The sequence below is a fragment of the Bos javanicus genome, chromosome 21 (genome assembly GCF_032452875.1).
Source record: "Bos javanicus breed banteng chromosome 21, ARS-OSU_banteng_1.0, whole genome shotgun sequence".
Taxonomy (NCBI): domain Eukaryota; kingdom Metazoa; phylum Chordata; class Mammalia; order Artiodactyla; family Bovidae; genus Bos; species Bos javanicus.
In genome coordinates, this window is record NC_083888.1 from 13,910,109 (window position 1) to 13,927,377 (window position 17,269).

Genomic DNA, 17,269 nt, shown 5'->3' on the forward strand with positions numbered 1-17,269 from the left:
ATCCTTGCTTCCTGATACTCTCACCCTTGTATAACCCCTTCCCCTTGTGATGAGATCTGTAACTTGCTTCCAACCAACAGAATATAGCAAAGGTGTTGGGATGTTGCTTCTGTTGTCAGGTTTCCTAAGACAATGATTTCAATCTTGCTAACAGAGTTTCTCCATTGCCTTCTAGACTTACATATTAAAAAAAAATTATTTATTTATGGCTATGCTGGGTCTTTGTTCCACACACCAGCTTTTTCCAGCTGCAGTGACTGGAGGCTGCTCTCTAGTTCTGGTGCTCTGGCTTCTCATTGCAATGGTTTCTCTTGTGGCAGAGAATGGTTTCTAGGGCATGTGGGCTCAGCAGTTGTGGCTTGCAGGCTCCAGAGCTTGGGCTCAGTAGTTGTGGCACATGGGTTTAGGTGCTCTGCGGCACGTGGGATCTTCCCAGACCAGGGATGGAACCTGTGGCTCCTGCACTGGCAGGTGGGCTCTTGACCACTGGACCAAAAAAGTCCTAGACATGCACATTTTGATGAGGCAAGCCGCCATGCTGGAAAGGCCCAAATGGTAAGAACGGTGGACAGCCTCTGGCCAATAGCCAGTGGGGAATTGAGGCTTTCAGTCCAGTAGCCCATGAAGAGCTGAATCTGGCCAAAAACCACTGACTGAGCTTGGATGCAGATCCTTCCCCAGTTGAACCTTCAGATGAGACTCTAGCCACCAGCATCGACTGCACCTTTGTGAGAGACCCTGAAGCAGAGGACCCTAAGCTATGCTCAGATTCCTAAACCACAGAAACCCTGATAAAATATGTGTGTGTGTTTTAAGCTGAGAAATTTGGGGATAATTTGTTAGGCAGCAATAGCAAACTGATACATTGTACTGTATTTTATTTACCTGTTGCTTTTTTACAAAATAGGACCAGGAGTGAGCTGTGTAAGGTCACTGAATACTTGTCATATCACCAGAGAAGCTGGTCATATCACCAGCTTCTGGTCAGGATCCAGCCTCATGCTGAAAGGTGGAGGCCTGCAGGATAGGTCCTAGCGATCCAGGAAGGCCCTTTGTGACCTCCATCAGGTCCCACCTTTGGGCCTCACACGGGAACATCCACAACTATCTTTCTCCACTGAAGTATCATCTAGCTTGCAAACCAGAGGCAGCAAGCCAATTACTCCCTGGGGGCTGAAACTTCAACCTAGGAGGAAGACTGCAGCTGCTGCTGCTCCTGCTAAGTCGCTTCAGTCGTGTCCGACTCTGTGCGACCCCATAGACGGCAGCCCACCAGGCTCCCCGTCCCTGGGATTCTCCAGGCAAGAACACTGGAGTGGGTTGCCATTTCCTTCTCCAATGTATGAGAGTGAAAAGTGAAAGTGAAGTCGCTCAGTCGTGTCCGACTCTTCGCAACCCCATGGACTGCAGGAAGACTATTCTACAGCAAAGGTACAAAGTCAGGAATGCACGCTGGGCTTCCCTGGTGGTTCAGATGGTAAAGAGCCCACCTGCAATGCGGGAGAACTGGGTTGGATCCCTGGGTTGAGAAGATAATCCTCTGGAGGAGATCCTCTGGCAACCCACTCCAGTATTCTTGCCTGGAGAAACCCATGGACAGAGGAGCCTGGTGGGCAACAGTCCATAGCGTCCCAAAGAATCAGACAACGACTGAAGCTACTTAGCACGCAGCACAATCCAGTTCAGAAGCAGAGGTGCAAAATGTCTGCAATAGCGAAGCCATGAGATAAGAAACTCTTAGGGAAAAAGAAGTTAATTGGGGAGACGCTGAACTATAAATATACACAGTGCACAGGGCATTCGGCCGCACACTTCATTCACTTCGGAGGCTTCGGTTTCCGCATCTGTAGAATGGAGTCTTTGATTCTCTGTCTGGCACAGCCTGAGTTGCTGGGAGCTAAATCAACTCTTAAAGGAGGGTGACAGCAATACCTGTCTCCTAAGGGGGGGTGATGGTATCAAACAGATAACATGTGTAACGTGCAGCACAGCTCCTGGCGGCTGCTACTTCTCCCAGGGTGTCCCAGGTCCCCGGGGGAACAGCGCAGCCCGCACCCGGCCTGGTGGCCTGCCCCGCCCACGTGGGGCCGCGGCCCGTCGAATGACTCGGTGCAACGTGTTGGTGGCTGCGGCGGCCGCGGCCGCGGGCGGCGCGGACTCTTCCGGGCGCCGCAGCTTCCTGCCAAGCACCGCGCAGCCGCCGGGCTCCGCCGCGGGAGGACCCGGGGCAGGCCTCGGCGCCGCTGCGGGACTCGGGGCTCCGCCGCGCGCGCCCAGCCCGGCCCCCGCGCCGCCGGCCCGCACCATGCGCGCCGCGCTGCCTCCCGCGCGGCTGCTGCCGCTGCTGCTCCTGCTCGCGCTCCTGGGCGCGCCCGCCGCCCGCGCCAGCAGAGCCCAGTCCGCCGCCCCTCCGCAGCCCGGAGCCGAGCGCCAGCCGCGGCCGCCGCCCGGCCCGGGGCCCGGGAACGCCACCGGCACCGGGTCCGGGGAGGCGGCGGGCGGCGGCGGCAGCTCCAACAGCAGCGGCGACGCCTTGGTGACCCGCATCTCCAGCCTGCTCCGCGACCTGCCCACCCTGAAGGCGGCCGTGATCGTGGCTTGCGCCTTCACCGCCTTCCTCATCGCCTGCCTGCTGCTGCGAGTCTTCAGGTGGGTCCAACCGCCCCTTTGCAGCCCCGCGGGCCAGCCTGCCCCGCCGCTCCGCCGCCCCGCTGTCACCGCGCGCCCTCGGCATCCGCGCGCACACCAGACGCTCCGGCCCCGGTGCCTGGTTGCATTTGTGCTACCCCGGGACTCCCGGCCCTGCCCCTCAGGCTTTTTCCCTCTTGCACACTAGAATTTTCTCCTGTTTGAACGATAAATGTATCCATATGTATATGTATAGATATGTGATCAGCCAGTCAGTCGTGTCCTACTCTTTGCGACCCCATGGTCTGTAGCCCACCAGGCTCCTCTGTCCATGGAATTCTCCAGGCAAGAAGACTGGAGTGGTTGGCCATGCCCTCCTCCAGGGGATCTTCCCGACCCAGGGATCGAACCCGTGGCTCTTATGTCTCCCGCATTGGCAGGTGGATTCTTTACTACTAGCACCACGAGGGAAGCCCGTAATACATGCATATGTATACATAAAATTATACGTATATAAAATATTGAATTCCTTTTAACTTTTCATTAATGCTTAACACTAACAATACCGCTTCGAATTCTGACAGCCTTACGCAGATTTTATTTTTATACCCATTTCCCAGATGAAAAATTTTCTGGAGAGGCAAGGTGGCTTGTCCAAGTAAACTCAATGGTGGAAGTAGGATTCGAATCCAGGTCCACCTTACCCATCTTGCTGCCCCACCCTCTGTTTCCTTTGAGGGTCCCTGAGGTGCCACCTGCTTTTTTTCTTTTCATTGGTTCTGCTACGAAAAGAAGCAGTGTCTATCAGGTGGGCTGATTCCAGGATACCTGTGGGAGGCCCACTTTTTTGAGCCAGAGAGTTGGAGCCGGGCTCCAGGACGTTTGGCGGCCTTGGTGACCTCGGTGACTTTCTGCCTACCTCTGTGCCTGAATGAACTATCGCAGTGAAGATTTGCAGGGATGCGAGAGATCTTGGAGGCTGTTGTAGGTCTCTCAAGTTCAGGGAGAAAGTGGGAAATTAGGAAGACTGTCTGGAGTAGGGAGCTGGAGAAGGCTACAGGCAATGCAGGGAGGGCTGCATTTCCCCCCATGGCTGGGAAATTCTAGTGTTGCAGGAAATGAACCAAATGTATCCTGTTACTCAGGCGGGCCTCCCGGAAATCTGGGCGTCTGCGTGTCAGTTTGTCCCAGCCTGTTCCCTCCCCTTCTGAGTTTACACAGAGTGCTTGGGTGTTTGATCAGCTGTTGGAGGTTTGGGGCCAGGGGTTTGCGAGCATTTTCAGAGCAGGAGTAGAAACCAGATCTGCAAAGGCAGGTCTGGGAGCTCTCCCGTGAGGTTTGTTGCTGAATGCTGTGTGACTTGGAGGCAAGGTGTTTCTTTGTGGGTCCACGGGATTAAATATGCCTGTGGTCCTGAAAAAATGGAGAAGGGAGTGCTGTGGGCCCACATTCTCCTCCCCCATCCCCTCTCCTCCCCTCTCCTGGCTCCAGCCACATTGTTCCTCTCTGTGCTGATCCCCTGATCTCTTCTGCACCCCATCGTACCCGCTGCCCTTCTTCCTCTGCTCGCAAACTTCAGTGGCTCCCTGTAGCCACTACCTGGGTGTGGCATTTGGGTGCCTTGAAATTAGCCCCGGAGCACCTTGAGGCCATCCGCCCGTCCTCTGGACCGCCCATCGCTTCTCTCCTTACACTCCTGGCTGATGGCTTGTGGATTTTCCGCTTCTGGGCCTGTCCCTGCCGCACACTTGCCGTGACTGCACGCGGCCACCAGGGCCCGGCTCCCACGCCCCTTCCTCTGGGTCGTTTTCCTGCACATAGGGGCCAGGAGGTCACTTCCCTTCCTGGCCACCCCCAGCCCCAACCTTGTTCATCCTCCAGATGGCCCTTCTCACATCAGGCTGGTGGCTCCCCTGCTCAGCAGATGGTCCTGGAGGGTGGGCACATCCCATCCTGTGCCCAGGCACGGCCTGGCCATCATCAGACGCGGCCGTCATCCTTTATGGCCTTCCCGATAGCTTGGTTACATTGAACATGGATGCCCCAGAGCAGCTCTGAGCCTGGGGGTTTGAAACATTTTGCTCAAAATAGGCCGCCCAGCCCACAAGGCGGTGTACTTTTTCAGAAGGTATTTGAACTATTTTGCCAGTCTGCTCCTTATTACCCAGGAGAGGGAGGAGAACACTCAGCAGCCTGTGGCCAGATGTGAGGGTGCACGTCTGAGCTGGAGAGGACGGGCCCTTGCTGGCCAGTGAGCCGACTGTGCAGAGAGGGTCCGACTTCTCAGGAGAGGCCATTATGGCCTTCTTCTTGCAGGGTCGAGTTTCCAGGGGGAACAGCTGGCACTCTGGATCTGATGTGGAGGGGAACTTTACAGCATCGGACAGCTGGGAAAGGCCTTGATGGTAGACAGTCCGGCCCCACGTGCTCCTTGGCAGAGAGGAAAATTGCATCTCAGTGACAGTGTTAGTCTCTCAGTTGTGTCTGACTCTTGCGACCCCATGGGCTGTAGCCCACGATGCTCCTCTGTCCATGAGGATTCTCTAGGCAAGAATACTGGAGTGGACTGCCATGCCCTCCTCCAGGGGATCTTCCCGACCCAGGGATTGAACGGCAGGTCTCCCGCATTGCAGGAGGATTCTTTACTGTCTGAACCACCAGGGAAGCCCAGGGAGTGTGGGCTAAGTTATACAGTAGATTCTAGAACACTGCAAGCCCAGGGTATATACTGTGACCTTTCCACAGGCCCCTGCAAGCTGCCTTCATCAGGCTTCTTGAAGGCCTGTTGCCCTGGGTGGACATCCTCCTAGCTCCTTTGCCTGCAGTGAACACATCCTGGCCATTCTGCCCCCAGTCTCCCTGCGTGGTCTCACCTGGGCCACACCCCTCCCCTGGGGCACATCCCCCGTCCCCCCAACCTGCCGGTGCTTCTGGCTCACTTTGCTCTGTCTCTAGAGTCACAGCCGTGTCCTTCAGGCTGGTGTTCCCGCAGCCAGCCTTGTCTCCTCTCCGTGCATCCTCCTTCTCTGTTTTCACACTTCTGCCCTCCCATCCCCGCAGGCGTGGGCTCCTTAGTGTAGCTACCCGCTGGCTTTTCGTACCTGGGGTCCCACTCCCTCTCAAGCCTCCATCTCAGCTCTGCCGGCTGCCCCAGCCCTGCTTTATGTCCAGGTGTCCTCCAGGGACATCTTGTGGCCCTAGCTCCGCATGTCACTCTGATCATCTGCATCAAGTCCACTCCGCCGTCAAGGCGTCGTGACCAGCTCACTGCTGTTTGACTGCCTGGGTGTCACCTCCTCTGAGAAGCCCCCCAGCCAGGGCCCCCCAGTGCTCCCAGAGCACACTCGAGATTTGAATTTTCTACTTGGGGTCAAGAGCGTCACCGGACGTCCCAGGTGGAGGGCTCCTAAGAGCGAGACTGGCCGGTACTCATTTGTGCCTCTCTAACGCCTCCTGGGGCCCCAAGCACAAGCTGGCATCTAATACGGATATTTTTAGCAAATGAATGAACCCCTGAGTATTTTGCCTTGTTGGTGCTTCCCAGAATGTCTCTGCGATGAGCTATGTGGCTAGTGCAGGGAGCCTGTGAGGTAGGAGTTTGTCTGGATGGGGGCCACCATTTCCAAGACGATGGATATGAAGAGGTGGAGAGTGTAGTATGTGTTATTGCTTATATAGAACCCTAGCCCATGTGTCTGTTTTCCCTGAAGGAGTCACTTTACCAGACAGCAGAAAGAATGTGGATCCAAGGAAACTGTTAAACTTAGAAGCAAAGAAAGGTATACACTTTTAATCAAGCAATTCCATTTCTAAGGTACACACATTTTTTTACTGCGATATCTATTCTTTGTTTCAAATTTTATTACTTCAAAGAGGAAGCAAAGATGCGTGATCAATGAAGTTCAGAGCAGTTCTGTTTAATAGTGAAAATGTTTAAGTAAGCTTGGTATCTAACAGTTGATTATACAAATTATGGTAGTCTTTATAACGGAATACTGTGCAGCCGTGAAAAATGATGTTGGTCTAACACTATATACTGTTAAGTGGAACAGGTTACTAAAACCATGTGTAGTATGATCTCATCAAATAGATAAATTATATATATATATATGAATGTGCAAAGAAATTTTTGTGTGTACACATGTGACTGTGGGAGATACTTAAATTTTTTTTTAATTGGAGGGTAATTGCTTTCCAACGTTGTGTGGCTTCTGCTGTATGTCAGCATGAATCAGCCTTAGGCATACATGTGTCTCCTCCCTCTTGAACCTCCCTCCTACCCTCCACCCCACCCCAGCCCTCTAGGTTGTCACAGAGCGCTGGGCTGAGCTCCTTGTATTACACAGCAGTCTCCCACTGGCTGTCTTGTGTTGCACGTGGTAAGTAAGTAAGTAAGTCACTTCAGTCGTGTCCGACTCTGTGTGACCCCATAGATGGTAGCCCATCAGGCTTCCCCATCCCTGGGATTCTCCAGGCAAGAACACTGGAGTGGGTTGCCATTTCCTTCTCCAATGCATGAAAGTGAAAAGTGAAAGTGAAGTCGCTCAGTCGTGTCCGACTCTTTGCGACCCCATGGACTGCAGCCTACAGGCTCCTCCGTCCATGGGATTTTCCAGGCAAGAGTACTGAGTGGGGTGCCATTGCCTTCTCCGGCACGTGGTAATGTATATGTTTCAATGCTACTCTCTCAATTTGTCCCACACTCTCCTTCCCTTGATGGGTGCATATATCTGTTCTCTATGTCCCCATGATTCTTTATAATTTATTTATTATGTGCTTATTGTTTATGATGTGTTTCTACATTGTCTGAATTTCCTTTCAGCAGACATTTATTCATTTTCTCTCTGTGCACTCAACTGTCTGCTGCCCCCTTAAATGTGTTCTCCTGAGGACCTGTGTAAGAGTCTGGGGTGGACCCCTCGCAGTGGGGCTTCTGGGTCCCAGGGGTGCTCTTACTTGGCTTCCTTGAGGATGTATCAGCTTACCTTCCCACCCTCAGTATCTGGGGCTCTCAGATCCTCCCATCATATCTGACACTTAGTATTATCTGACTTTCTAATGTTTAAAAAAAAATAGATTTTTTTCCTGGTAGTGAGAACTTTTGGGGTCTACTCTCTTAGCTAGACCTCTTAGCTAGTCTCTTTTCTCATCTGTCCTTTCCCGGGTATGACTGGGTATCTCTATGCTTGTTTTTACAGATCTCCACTTCTTCCTGAGGTTGAGCGGCTGTCTCTTCCCATACATATTCTTTTTATAATTAAATTTATTTCCCTTATGCATTAATCAATCTGATGTCCCATCTACAGAATCATTTACAGCTTTTTCATGTATTGGAATTATTATGGAAAACTATTTTAAGACTGAAGACAAACTTGGAGGAGGGAAAGGCAGTTTTAGTGCCCGTTGGTGAGGGTATCTTCATGTGTGTGTGTGTGTGTGTGTGTGTGTATGTGTGTGTGTGTGTGTGCAGTTCTGCCTGGCTCGCAGTAGGGCCAGCCTTCCTGGGTCTGTTACTGGTTACATGGTTATGAGAGCTGGAAGGAAATCAACAAAGAAGCTGTGTTTAGGAAGTAGAAAACTCCTCTGGGTTTGGATGTTAGGAAGCATCTCATGGGGTTGCATGGACTTGGGGATAATGCGTGTAAAGCCCAGTAGCTGCTGATCAGAACCATTTGCCCTCCCCCGCCCATGCTGTCTGAGATCAGGCTCTATCCGCTGAGAGCCAGGGGGAATCCGACTTTACTCTCTGGTGTCTTATGAACGAGGTGGAGACAAGTCACAGAGTGCCACCTGAAACCACGACTCTCCTTTCCTCATCCTGGGAAGCTCCCAGCTCTCTTGCCAGGCCAGGTTTCTCCCAGATCTCTGTTGGCTGCCTGCCCACCCCCTTATTTCAAAAGCTCTGTAAAATCGTCTTATCTGAAAGGATGGTTTGTTTTGGTGCTTCCTGGGGGACGAGGAGGAAGACAAATTCTAGGTGATCTGATATTGCCCAGCTGTCGCACTTGGATCAATGGCAAAGATACACGCCATCAGAGCCTGAAGATGCTGGAACCGCGGGAGCTTAGTTAATTACTAAGGCAGGTCTTTGAAAAGGAGCCAGAACATTTCCTGCTTCTCCTGGGATCCCCTCATCTCCCATTGTTTGTCCAGAGAATGAAAGTTATTTAAGAGAAAATATAGAAGCTTAATACTTTCAGGATTTGGGGGCAAGTATTCTGAAATGTTTTTAGTTATTGTTCATTAGTGTATAAATATTATTTTAATAAGTTGGAGTTTTGGGCAGGGCCCTGGTTACAAAGTTAAACCCCTTTTTATGACTTTGGGTTTGTGGTGCTTGTGTAGCACCAGGAGGTCATTTTTTAAAAAAAATTATTAAACTATGATTGATTTTCAATGTTGTGTTTAATTACTGCTGTGCAGCAAAGTGACTCAGTTATACACATAGATATTCTTTATCCTACTCTTTTCCATATGGTTTATCACAGGCTGTTGAAAATAGTTCCCTGTGCTGTACCTTGTTTATCAGGAGGTCCTTTTTAATTGCTTGGTTAAAGCTTTGAATTAAGGGAAGAGTGATAGCTGTGAAACATATCTATCTTAGTTTTTGCTTTGCAGAGTAATTTCCTTTTTTCTTTGTTTTCCAGTTCTGTGGAGATAACACAGACATACCACACTATGTAAGTTTCCATGGACAGCATAATGACTTGATTATGTGCATTATGAAATGATGACCACAATAAACATAGTTAACATCCATCATCTCTGATAGATCCCCCCAAAAGGAAAAGAGATAGTTTTTTTTTTTTTCCTGGTAATGAGGAATTCTGTGGTCTTAGCAACTTGCCTGTCTATCACACAGCAGTGTTAGCTGTAGTCATGGTACCCGCTCCATCCCCAGGACTTACTGGTCTTGCTGGAAGTTTGTACTTTCATCCAGTTCCCATGGGTGTTTAATTTTATACACCACAGTGAAGGAAGTGTTAAATAAATCGAATCCAGCAAAAGTCCAAATTAAAAGCAGAGAGGGGAGGGAGCATGCCCTTGATTGAGATCTCCACCAAGTTAAAAAAGGGACTGTCAACCAGAATGAGGTAAGTTAGAAAGAGAAAAACAAACAAATGTAGTATAGTAATGCATATATGTGGAATCTGAAAAAAATTGGCAAAGACAATCTTATTTACAGAGCAGAAATAGAGACACAGATGCAGAGAAGGAAAAGAATGAATGTATGGACACCAAAGAGGGGAAAGGGAGGTGGGGGGAATCGGGAGATTGGGGCTGGCATATATACACTATTGATGCTCCGTATAATAGCCTCTGTTTTACACATGGTATAAACGTCCCTGATGCTGGGAAAGACTGAGGGCAGAAGGAGAAGAGGGCCATCAGAGGATGGGATGGCTGGATGGCATTCCCGAAAGAATCGACATGAACTTGGGCAAACTGCGGGAGGTGCTGAGGCACAGTCATCACCTGGAGTGCTGTGGCCCCTGGGGTCCCAAAGAGCCAGAGGCGGCTGGGCAACTGACAACAGCAACAGCAGAATGGAACAGAGCGCCGATGACAGCCCGCTGTGCAGTGCAGACAGTGCCGAGAGGAGATCGCGGATCAGAGCCCGCTGTGCAGTGCAGACAGTGCCGAGAGGAGAGCGCCGATCAGAGCCTGCTGTGCAGTGCAGACAGTGCCGAGAAGAGAGCGCCGATCAGAGCCCGCTGTGCAGTGCAGACAGTGCCAAGAGGAGCGCGCCGATCCGAGCTCGCTGTGCAGTGCAGACAGTGCCGAGAGGAGATCGCGGATCAGAGCCCGCTGTGCAGTGCAGACAGTGCTGAGAAGAGATCGCGGATCAGAGCCCGCTGTGCAGTGCAGACAGTGCCGAGAAGTGTGCTTACTGCTCTGTGGTGACCCGAATGAGAAGATATTAGAGAAAAGGGGGTTACAGGTGTGCACGTGACTGGCTTGCTGTGCTGTGCAGTAGAAACTAACACAGCACCGGAAAGCTCTGCATGTGGGAGGAATAGGGCTCTTAGAGTTTCTTTCCTGGGGCGGATTCTGCCTGCCTTGGGGTCATTTGGCCCCAAATGAACAAATGTGTCTATAGACCAAAATATGTCTTTTTTATCTCCCAAATTCAAATCATCTGGCAATTTCCGGGAATGTTTTTGGTTGTCATGACTTGGGGAGGGGTCATTTTGTGGCCAGAGATGCTGCTGGTAGGCATTCGCCAGTGCCCAGGACAGAGCCGCTCACCAGTGCCAGCCCCTGATGCCAGTAGTGCAGGCGGGCACCTTCTGGCAGTCTCCGTCAGCAGGTGACCTAACTTTTCTGGGCTTCTGCTTCCCAGTGCTAATTAAAGTCCCTGCTGCTCAGGGCTGTTGGGGTGTTTGCAGTGAGACTGGGTCTATCAAGTCCCTGGCTCTCCTTTGAGCAGCCAGGTGTCTCCTATTATATTGAAAAAATGATCCAGAAAGCAGACGTAACTTATGCCCAACCTTTTGGTCTTGCTTCTGCCAGTAAATGAGGATTCAGCCATATGGCCAGGATCATTAGACAGGTGCATCTGCTTCTGAGCCTTTCAGAAATGAAACTGGTGACTCTTTAGCCTGTGTGAGCTTCCCTGGACACTGAGGACCCCACATAGTGTCCGTCCCCGCTACTACTGAATTTCCCTGGGGAAGGAGTGCCTCATGACTGTCCTTATTAACAGGACTGTGGGGCCCCAGGACCTGCCATTGAGTTCTTCTACCAAATTGGAAAGGGACGAAAATCCCTCTTTAATTTAAACCTGAGCCCTCCAGATTAGCTGGCTTTGCTCACAAGCTCTTATGTCCATGTACCCACTGAGTTTGGGGGCTTTGCAATCACAGGCTCTTCTTGAGGTATGGTGGGGCACAAGTAGGGGTGAGGTGGGGGTCTCCAGTGTCAATATCTGCAAGAAATTCTGTAAGGAGAGTGTCTCAGGAGGGAAGCCCTCCAGGATTTAAGCAGAGAAGGTTTCATGGGTTGTGAGTGGAATTTTGGTTTTATGACTGATGTTTTGTTTCTATTTACAAAGGGAAATTCTGGAACCATGAATTTAGAATCATGTTGGCATGGTTTCACTTTTAAAAATCTGTATTTAATCTGAGGCGATCTGCCAGGAATCCAGACTTCATCCCCAGGGTGCAGGGAGAAGGCAGTCCCTTCTCATCGGCAGGTGTGGAGCAGAAGAGGGGCCGTGGCAGAGCCTGGACAGGGCTCCTCAGGCCTGGGAGGGCCTCGGGGCCTTGTAACCTCTTGGATGTGGGGCTTCTTTGCACTCAGAGCTCCACTGGTCTTGCTCCTTCTACCCATAGTACAGATGAGGAAACTGAGGCCCAGAAATGGGAAGAGTTTGTTAAGCTCACTCAGTGAGTTTGTTGGAAGAGGAAAGCTCTAGCCTAGGTGTGCTGATGCTCAGATGTGGTGTGCTTGGCTTTAGCCTGGTCATTTGGTTCTCCCCAAAGCTCAGCTAAGGATCCAGCAGAGAGCATGGCTGAGTGGATGGAGAGATCCTTCCAGTGTGTTTAATGAGACTGACTGGAGAAGGAAATGGCAACCCACTCTTGCCTGGAGAATTCCTTGAACAGAGAGGTACAGTCCATGGGGTCTCAAAGAGTCAGACGACTGAGTGACTAACGCTTTCACTTTCACTGGAAGATAAGAAGGTGTGAAAGAAACAGTCAAGGTGAGGAGTTTCCAGTTCAGTTTGGGAGATGGGATAATGCCTTTGTGTGATTTTCCTTGGCAGGTAAGAAACAGTCCAATTCTGTAGGGAGTCATGTGTCAAAAGCAGTACTTGATAAGTTGCAAAAGGACCTATCAAAGCCCCAGGGACTTTGGTGGGGGACGCAGGGGTCAGGGAAAGGCATGTGGGGGGAAGGGAGGAGGATTAGGACTTGACGGGGTGGGAAGAGAAGCAGAGGGTCTTTCAGGACCAGCTGGCCGGGCAGGTTTTGGGGTGGACAGTGTTTGCGGAAACGATCACTTGGGAATCATGGTGACAGTAATAATAGTAGCAACTAATATTAAGCCCTTACTGTGTACCAGGCTCCGTGTCACACATTTCACATGTTTCCTCATTCCTCGGAGTGTACTGTCCGAATCCCGTTTGACAGATGAGTAGATCAAGGTGCAGAGTGATGGAGTGTCTTGCTCACGGCTGTGAGGCTGGTGAAGGACAGGAGTCTGATTTCTTTCTTTCTTTATGGATTTATTTATGGCTGTGCTGGGTCTTCATTGCAGTGTGTGGGCTCCTCACTGCTGTGGCTTCTCTTGTTGCTGAGCGTGGACGCTAGACCGTGCAGGCTTCAGTTGTTGCGGGGCACAGGCTTAGTTGCTCCGCGGCGTGTGGCATGTTCCCAGACCAGGAATGGAACCTGGGTTGCCTGTATTGGAAGGCAGACACTCAGTCCTTGGACCACCAGGGGGGTCCCAGGGGTCTGATTTCTGATGCAACATCCTCCTCACCTTGGTGAAGAGGTGGTCTGGCAGGGGAGAAGCCTCGGTGAGAAAGAGGGTGACAGAAATGCCCAGAAATGCCAGCCATGCAGCTGGATGTCTCGGCCTGGGGTGGAGAGGTTGGGAGTGCCCTTGAGAAGTGGCTGGCCCTGAGCGGGGCTTGTGGTGGCAAGGGCTGACCCACTGTGGCATGCCAGGGGCACAGGGGTGCTGAGAGGGTCACTTAAGACGTGTGTCGTGAGCACAATGACCCCTGAATTTCTGGGCTGTGTTTGGGCCCCCTGGGTCCACCAGAGAGTCCCTCCTGGTCCTCATGCTGCCCATGAACCAGTGGAGCTGCCCTGAGGGGCTTCCTCCCCCGCCTTTAGCTTCACTGCCCTCGCCTGGCACCTCCCATGTGGGCAGAGTGGACTCAACCCTTTGCAAACACGCCTGGGAGCTGGAGGGAGGAGCAGGTCTTGGGACATTTGCTGTTACTGCATTTCACGTGACTCCTCAAATAGGTCAGACCGGGTCATGCTTCTTTTTTCTGGGACGAACGAGAGGTGGATCTGTCCCTCAGGGACTGGGGGAAGGAAAGGGAAGGGGGTGGAGGAGTAACCCTGAGGTGTTATGAAGAAGAATCCCAAGGCCTGTTGTTGAGCTGGTTGGGGTTCTTTGGCCTGCGTTGCCTCTGGTCCTGTGTGAATGGAAGCCCCAGGAACACTGGGCCTTTGGGGTTCCAGGTGGGTTTTGGGCTCAGCTGATGATGGTGTCAACTTTGTTAATCTCTCGGGGATGGTGCCAGGAAAGGAAAGGAACTGCTCAGCTGTACAGGTGACGACCAGCTCCTCTACATGGTGATGGAGCTGCTGCTGAGCAGATCCCAGACCTCAGCTGACCAAGCGTATCAGTCCACCTCTCTGGGCCCATGATTTTAACTGTATTGTTCTTCGTCACTCATGCGTGGCACCCAGGTCCAACTAGACTGTGGTCAGGAAACTAAGTCAGAGGTTACAGGTATGGCCCACAGGTGTGTTTTTGAGTTTTGTTTTGATCAGCACAACGTTTTTGATTTTTGTTAGAGTTGATTTGAAATGTTTTAGGCGTACAGAAAAGGGATTTAGTTATACATACACACACACACACACACATATATATGTTCTTTTCCAGATTCTTTTCTGTAATAGATTATCACAAGGTACTAAGTCCCCTATGTATGAACCAAGTTGCAAACTTTCTAAAATACAAACGTGCATTTGCACGTCCAGTCACATCAGGCGTGAGTGACACGGCAGCTTGCCCTCCGTCTCCTGTTGCTGACGACCCTTCGGCTCTGCCATCTCCCACCTCCTCTCCCTCGTCCATCAGTAACTCTTCTGGCCTGTTCACTCCGTGCCAGCCCCCGAGTGCCAGCTGTTGTACTGTATTGCTGTACTTTTCAAGGTCCTGTACTGTAAGATTAAAAATGTTTTATCTTTTGTGTTAGTTTTTGATGTATTATTTGTGTGAAGAGTATTATAAACCTATTGCAGTACAGGGCTATATAGCCGATTGTATTAGTCGGGTACTGAGGCTAACTTTGTTGGACTTATGAACAAATTAGACTTACCTGCTCTTGAAATGGAACCTGTTTATACGTAGGGGACTTACTGTAGTGAATATAATTCCCTGTTGGTAACGGTTTGTTTTCTGTGAATTTATTTCTGTTTTGTAAATAAGCTAATCTGTGTCATTCTTTTAGATTCCACATAAACACACAGTGTTTTTAACAACTGAGATAATTGAGAACACTTCAAATTGGGACTTCATCTGTTTTTTTCAACAGATGGGAATATTTATGGAAACACACGGCCCCTGTAAGGAGGGAGAATAATGGTGTGCGGGGGTGGGGGGAGCTGGGCAGGCGCAATCCCATCTCATCTGGGTTTGTGAGACCCAATCTTTGTGTCTCCTTGCCTCCGAGGCGGACCGATGTTTGTTTACATCGCACGGCTGGCTTCACTGCTTTCCTGTGCCCTTGGGCTCTGCGGCGTTTGCGTCATTCTTCCTGGCTGGGTGCTGGCACTGGAGCAGAGAGCCCAGTGAGGTGGGGAGGGGAGGCCCCAGCTCAGGGGTCGGGCCTGACACCGATGCTCCTGTACCTGGAAGGCTCTGGAACACCTGCGTTCTTGAGGGCTTGGCTGGAGCCCTGTTAGCGCTGGGCTGACCGAGGCCTTGAAGCTCTCGCTGCTTTTGTCTCATGTGACCGAGAGCCTCAAGCTGCCTCTCTGGAGCGGAGCCAGGTGAGATTCAGATCACCCCGGGTCTGGGCTCGGTTTGGGGCCAAGCCCCAGGCAGTAAGGGGAGGAGGCCAGTGATCGGGAATTGTCCCCCAGTCCCCAGCCTTCCCTGGTGGCTCAGACAGTAAAGAGTCTACCTGCAGTGCGGGAGACCCAGGTTCTATCCCTGGGTCAGGAAGATCCCCTGGAGGAGGAAATGGCAACCTACTCCAGTATTCTTGCCTGGGAAATCCCATGGATGGAGGAACCTGGCGGACTACAGTCCCTGGGGCTGCAAAGAGTCAACATGACTGAGTGACTTCCCTTTTCACTTCCCCAGCCTTGGGTTTGCCGCTGAGCCCGGGGTTGATGCCAGGCCATTGCCCCTTCTTGGGATACAGGCACTGTTGTGGCTGTCTCTCCTACACCTGCTTCTTCCCACCATGGTGGGGCTGGAAAGTGGGTTTGGAGGTTGTGTCCTTTCTCCAAGCTTGCTTGGCTGTCTAGGGAAGGCTCAGTTATGTCACGTCCCGAGGGAAAAGATGTAGGGCAGAGGTCGGAGGTTGGGCACTTCCCTGGGGGCCTGGTGGTTGAGAGTCTGCCTGCCACTGTGGTCGACGCAGGTTCGATCTGTGGTCCGGTGACTAAAATCCCACGGGCACCTAAGCCCGCGTGCCACGACCACTGAAGCCCGCGCGATTGCCCTGCGGCGGAGACCCAGCGCAGCTAAAAGCGTTACAAACAGGGAAGGCCTGTGTCCTTGGGGCCTTGGAAGCTTCGGCCCGGCACCAAGGCGGGCAGCTGACTCTCAGCAGCTGCTCGATTCGGCCTCTCCCTTACACATTCTGTTTCCATCTTCTTTATTAATTTTCCAAATGTCAAAGGTGGCGTGTTCCTTGGAATGAGTAGTGTGGTTTCAGCAGAAAGCTGGCCCCTGGGCCGTAGAGCTGTTGACTTTACTGGGCTTCACAGCGGGCACAGCTCGGGTGGAGGAGAGGCCAGAGATGCTGGGTTCGGCCCCTCATGTCAGCAGGTGAGCAGGAGGCGGAGGGCAGCCTCTGGGTAGGACGGGGCCATGGTAGGGACGGGCCATGGGCCTCTCCAGGGAAAGGGTCTCCTGCCCCAGAGGCAGGCCTGACACACCCCTGGCCTGTTTAAATCTTTACCTGAATTACTGCCTTTGAATTGTATTTACTTGTTTATGTGTTTTTAAAATAGCTCATATATTCACATGGCTTGAAATTCATGGGGAGCCAGAGTGCGCAGTGAACAGTCTCCTCCCAGCCCTGCCCCTGGGTCACCAAGCTTCCTTCTCCGGATGCTGTCAGTTTCTTGGGACTCTTTTGAGAGAGATTTTATAAATACAGAAATGAATGAATGTGGTAGACATGCATGCATACAGACATATCTATCTTTCCTCTTATTTTTAAAAAATATTTATTTATTTGGTTGGTCAGGTCTTAATTAACTATGGCGCACAGGCTCTTCCTAGCATCCTGCAGGATATTCTGGCAGGGCATGGATGCTCTAGTTGTGGCACACGGGCTCCAGAGTGTGTGGGCTCCAGCAGTTGCAGAGCAGGGGCTTTAGTTGCCTCGAGGTACGTGGGATCTTAGTCCCCTGACCAGGGATTGAACGTGCATCCCCTACATTGCAAGGTGGATTCTCAACCACAGAGCCACCAGGGAAGTCCCTGTCTTTCCCCTGTTTTTAACGACAGCTTTGTAAGTTGTCACATGCCTTGCAGCTCACCTATTTAAAGTGCCCAGATGGTGGTTTTGTAGTACATTCACAGAGTTGTGCGCCGTCACCTTGGTCAATAGTAGAATATTGTTCCAGAAGGAAATGTGAGCTCACTCCCTGCCTCCCTCCTACCCCGCACCGCGGTGAGATCTGCTCCTGGAACCCCAGCGGCGCTTGGC

The 17,269-nt window shown here is 51.5% G+C and overlaps 1 protein-coding gene across 3 annotated transcripts in view; it reads left to right on the forward strand.

The window, feature by feature from the left end:
- The first annotated feature begins 2,147 nt into the window (after positions 1-2,147).
- Positions 2,148-17,269, forward strand: part of FAM174B (family with sequence similarity 174 member B) — a 41,053-nt gene continuing 25,931 nt past the window's right edge. The window contains exons 1-2 of one of the 3 annotated variants that reach the window (XR_009732031.1): positions 2,148-2,649; positions 9,276-9,308. Coding sequence is in view for 2 of the 3 variants with exons in the window: in XM_061394305.1 (XP_061250289.1) it covers positions 2,306-2,649; positions 9,276-9,308 (377 nt within the window). In the remaining variant the exon portion in view is untranslated. The remainder of the gene's footprint in view (positions 2,650-9,275; positions 9,309-17,269) is intronic. The other 2 variants (XM_061394305.1, XM_061394306.1) reach the window with 2 other exon arrangements.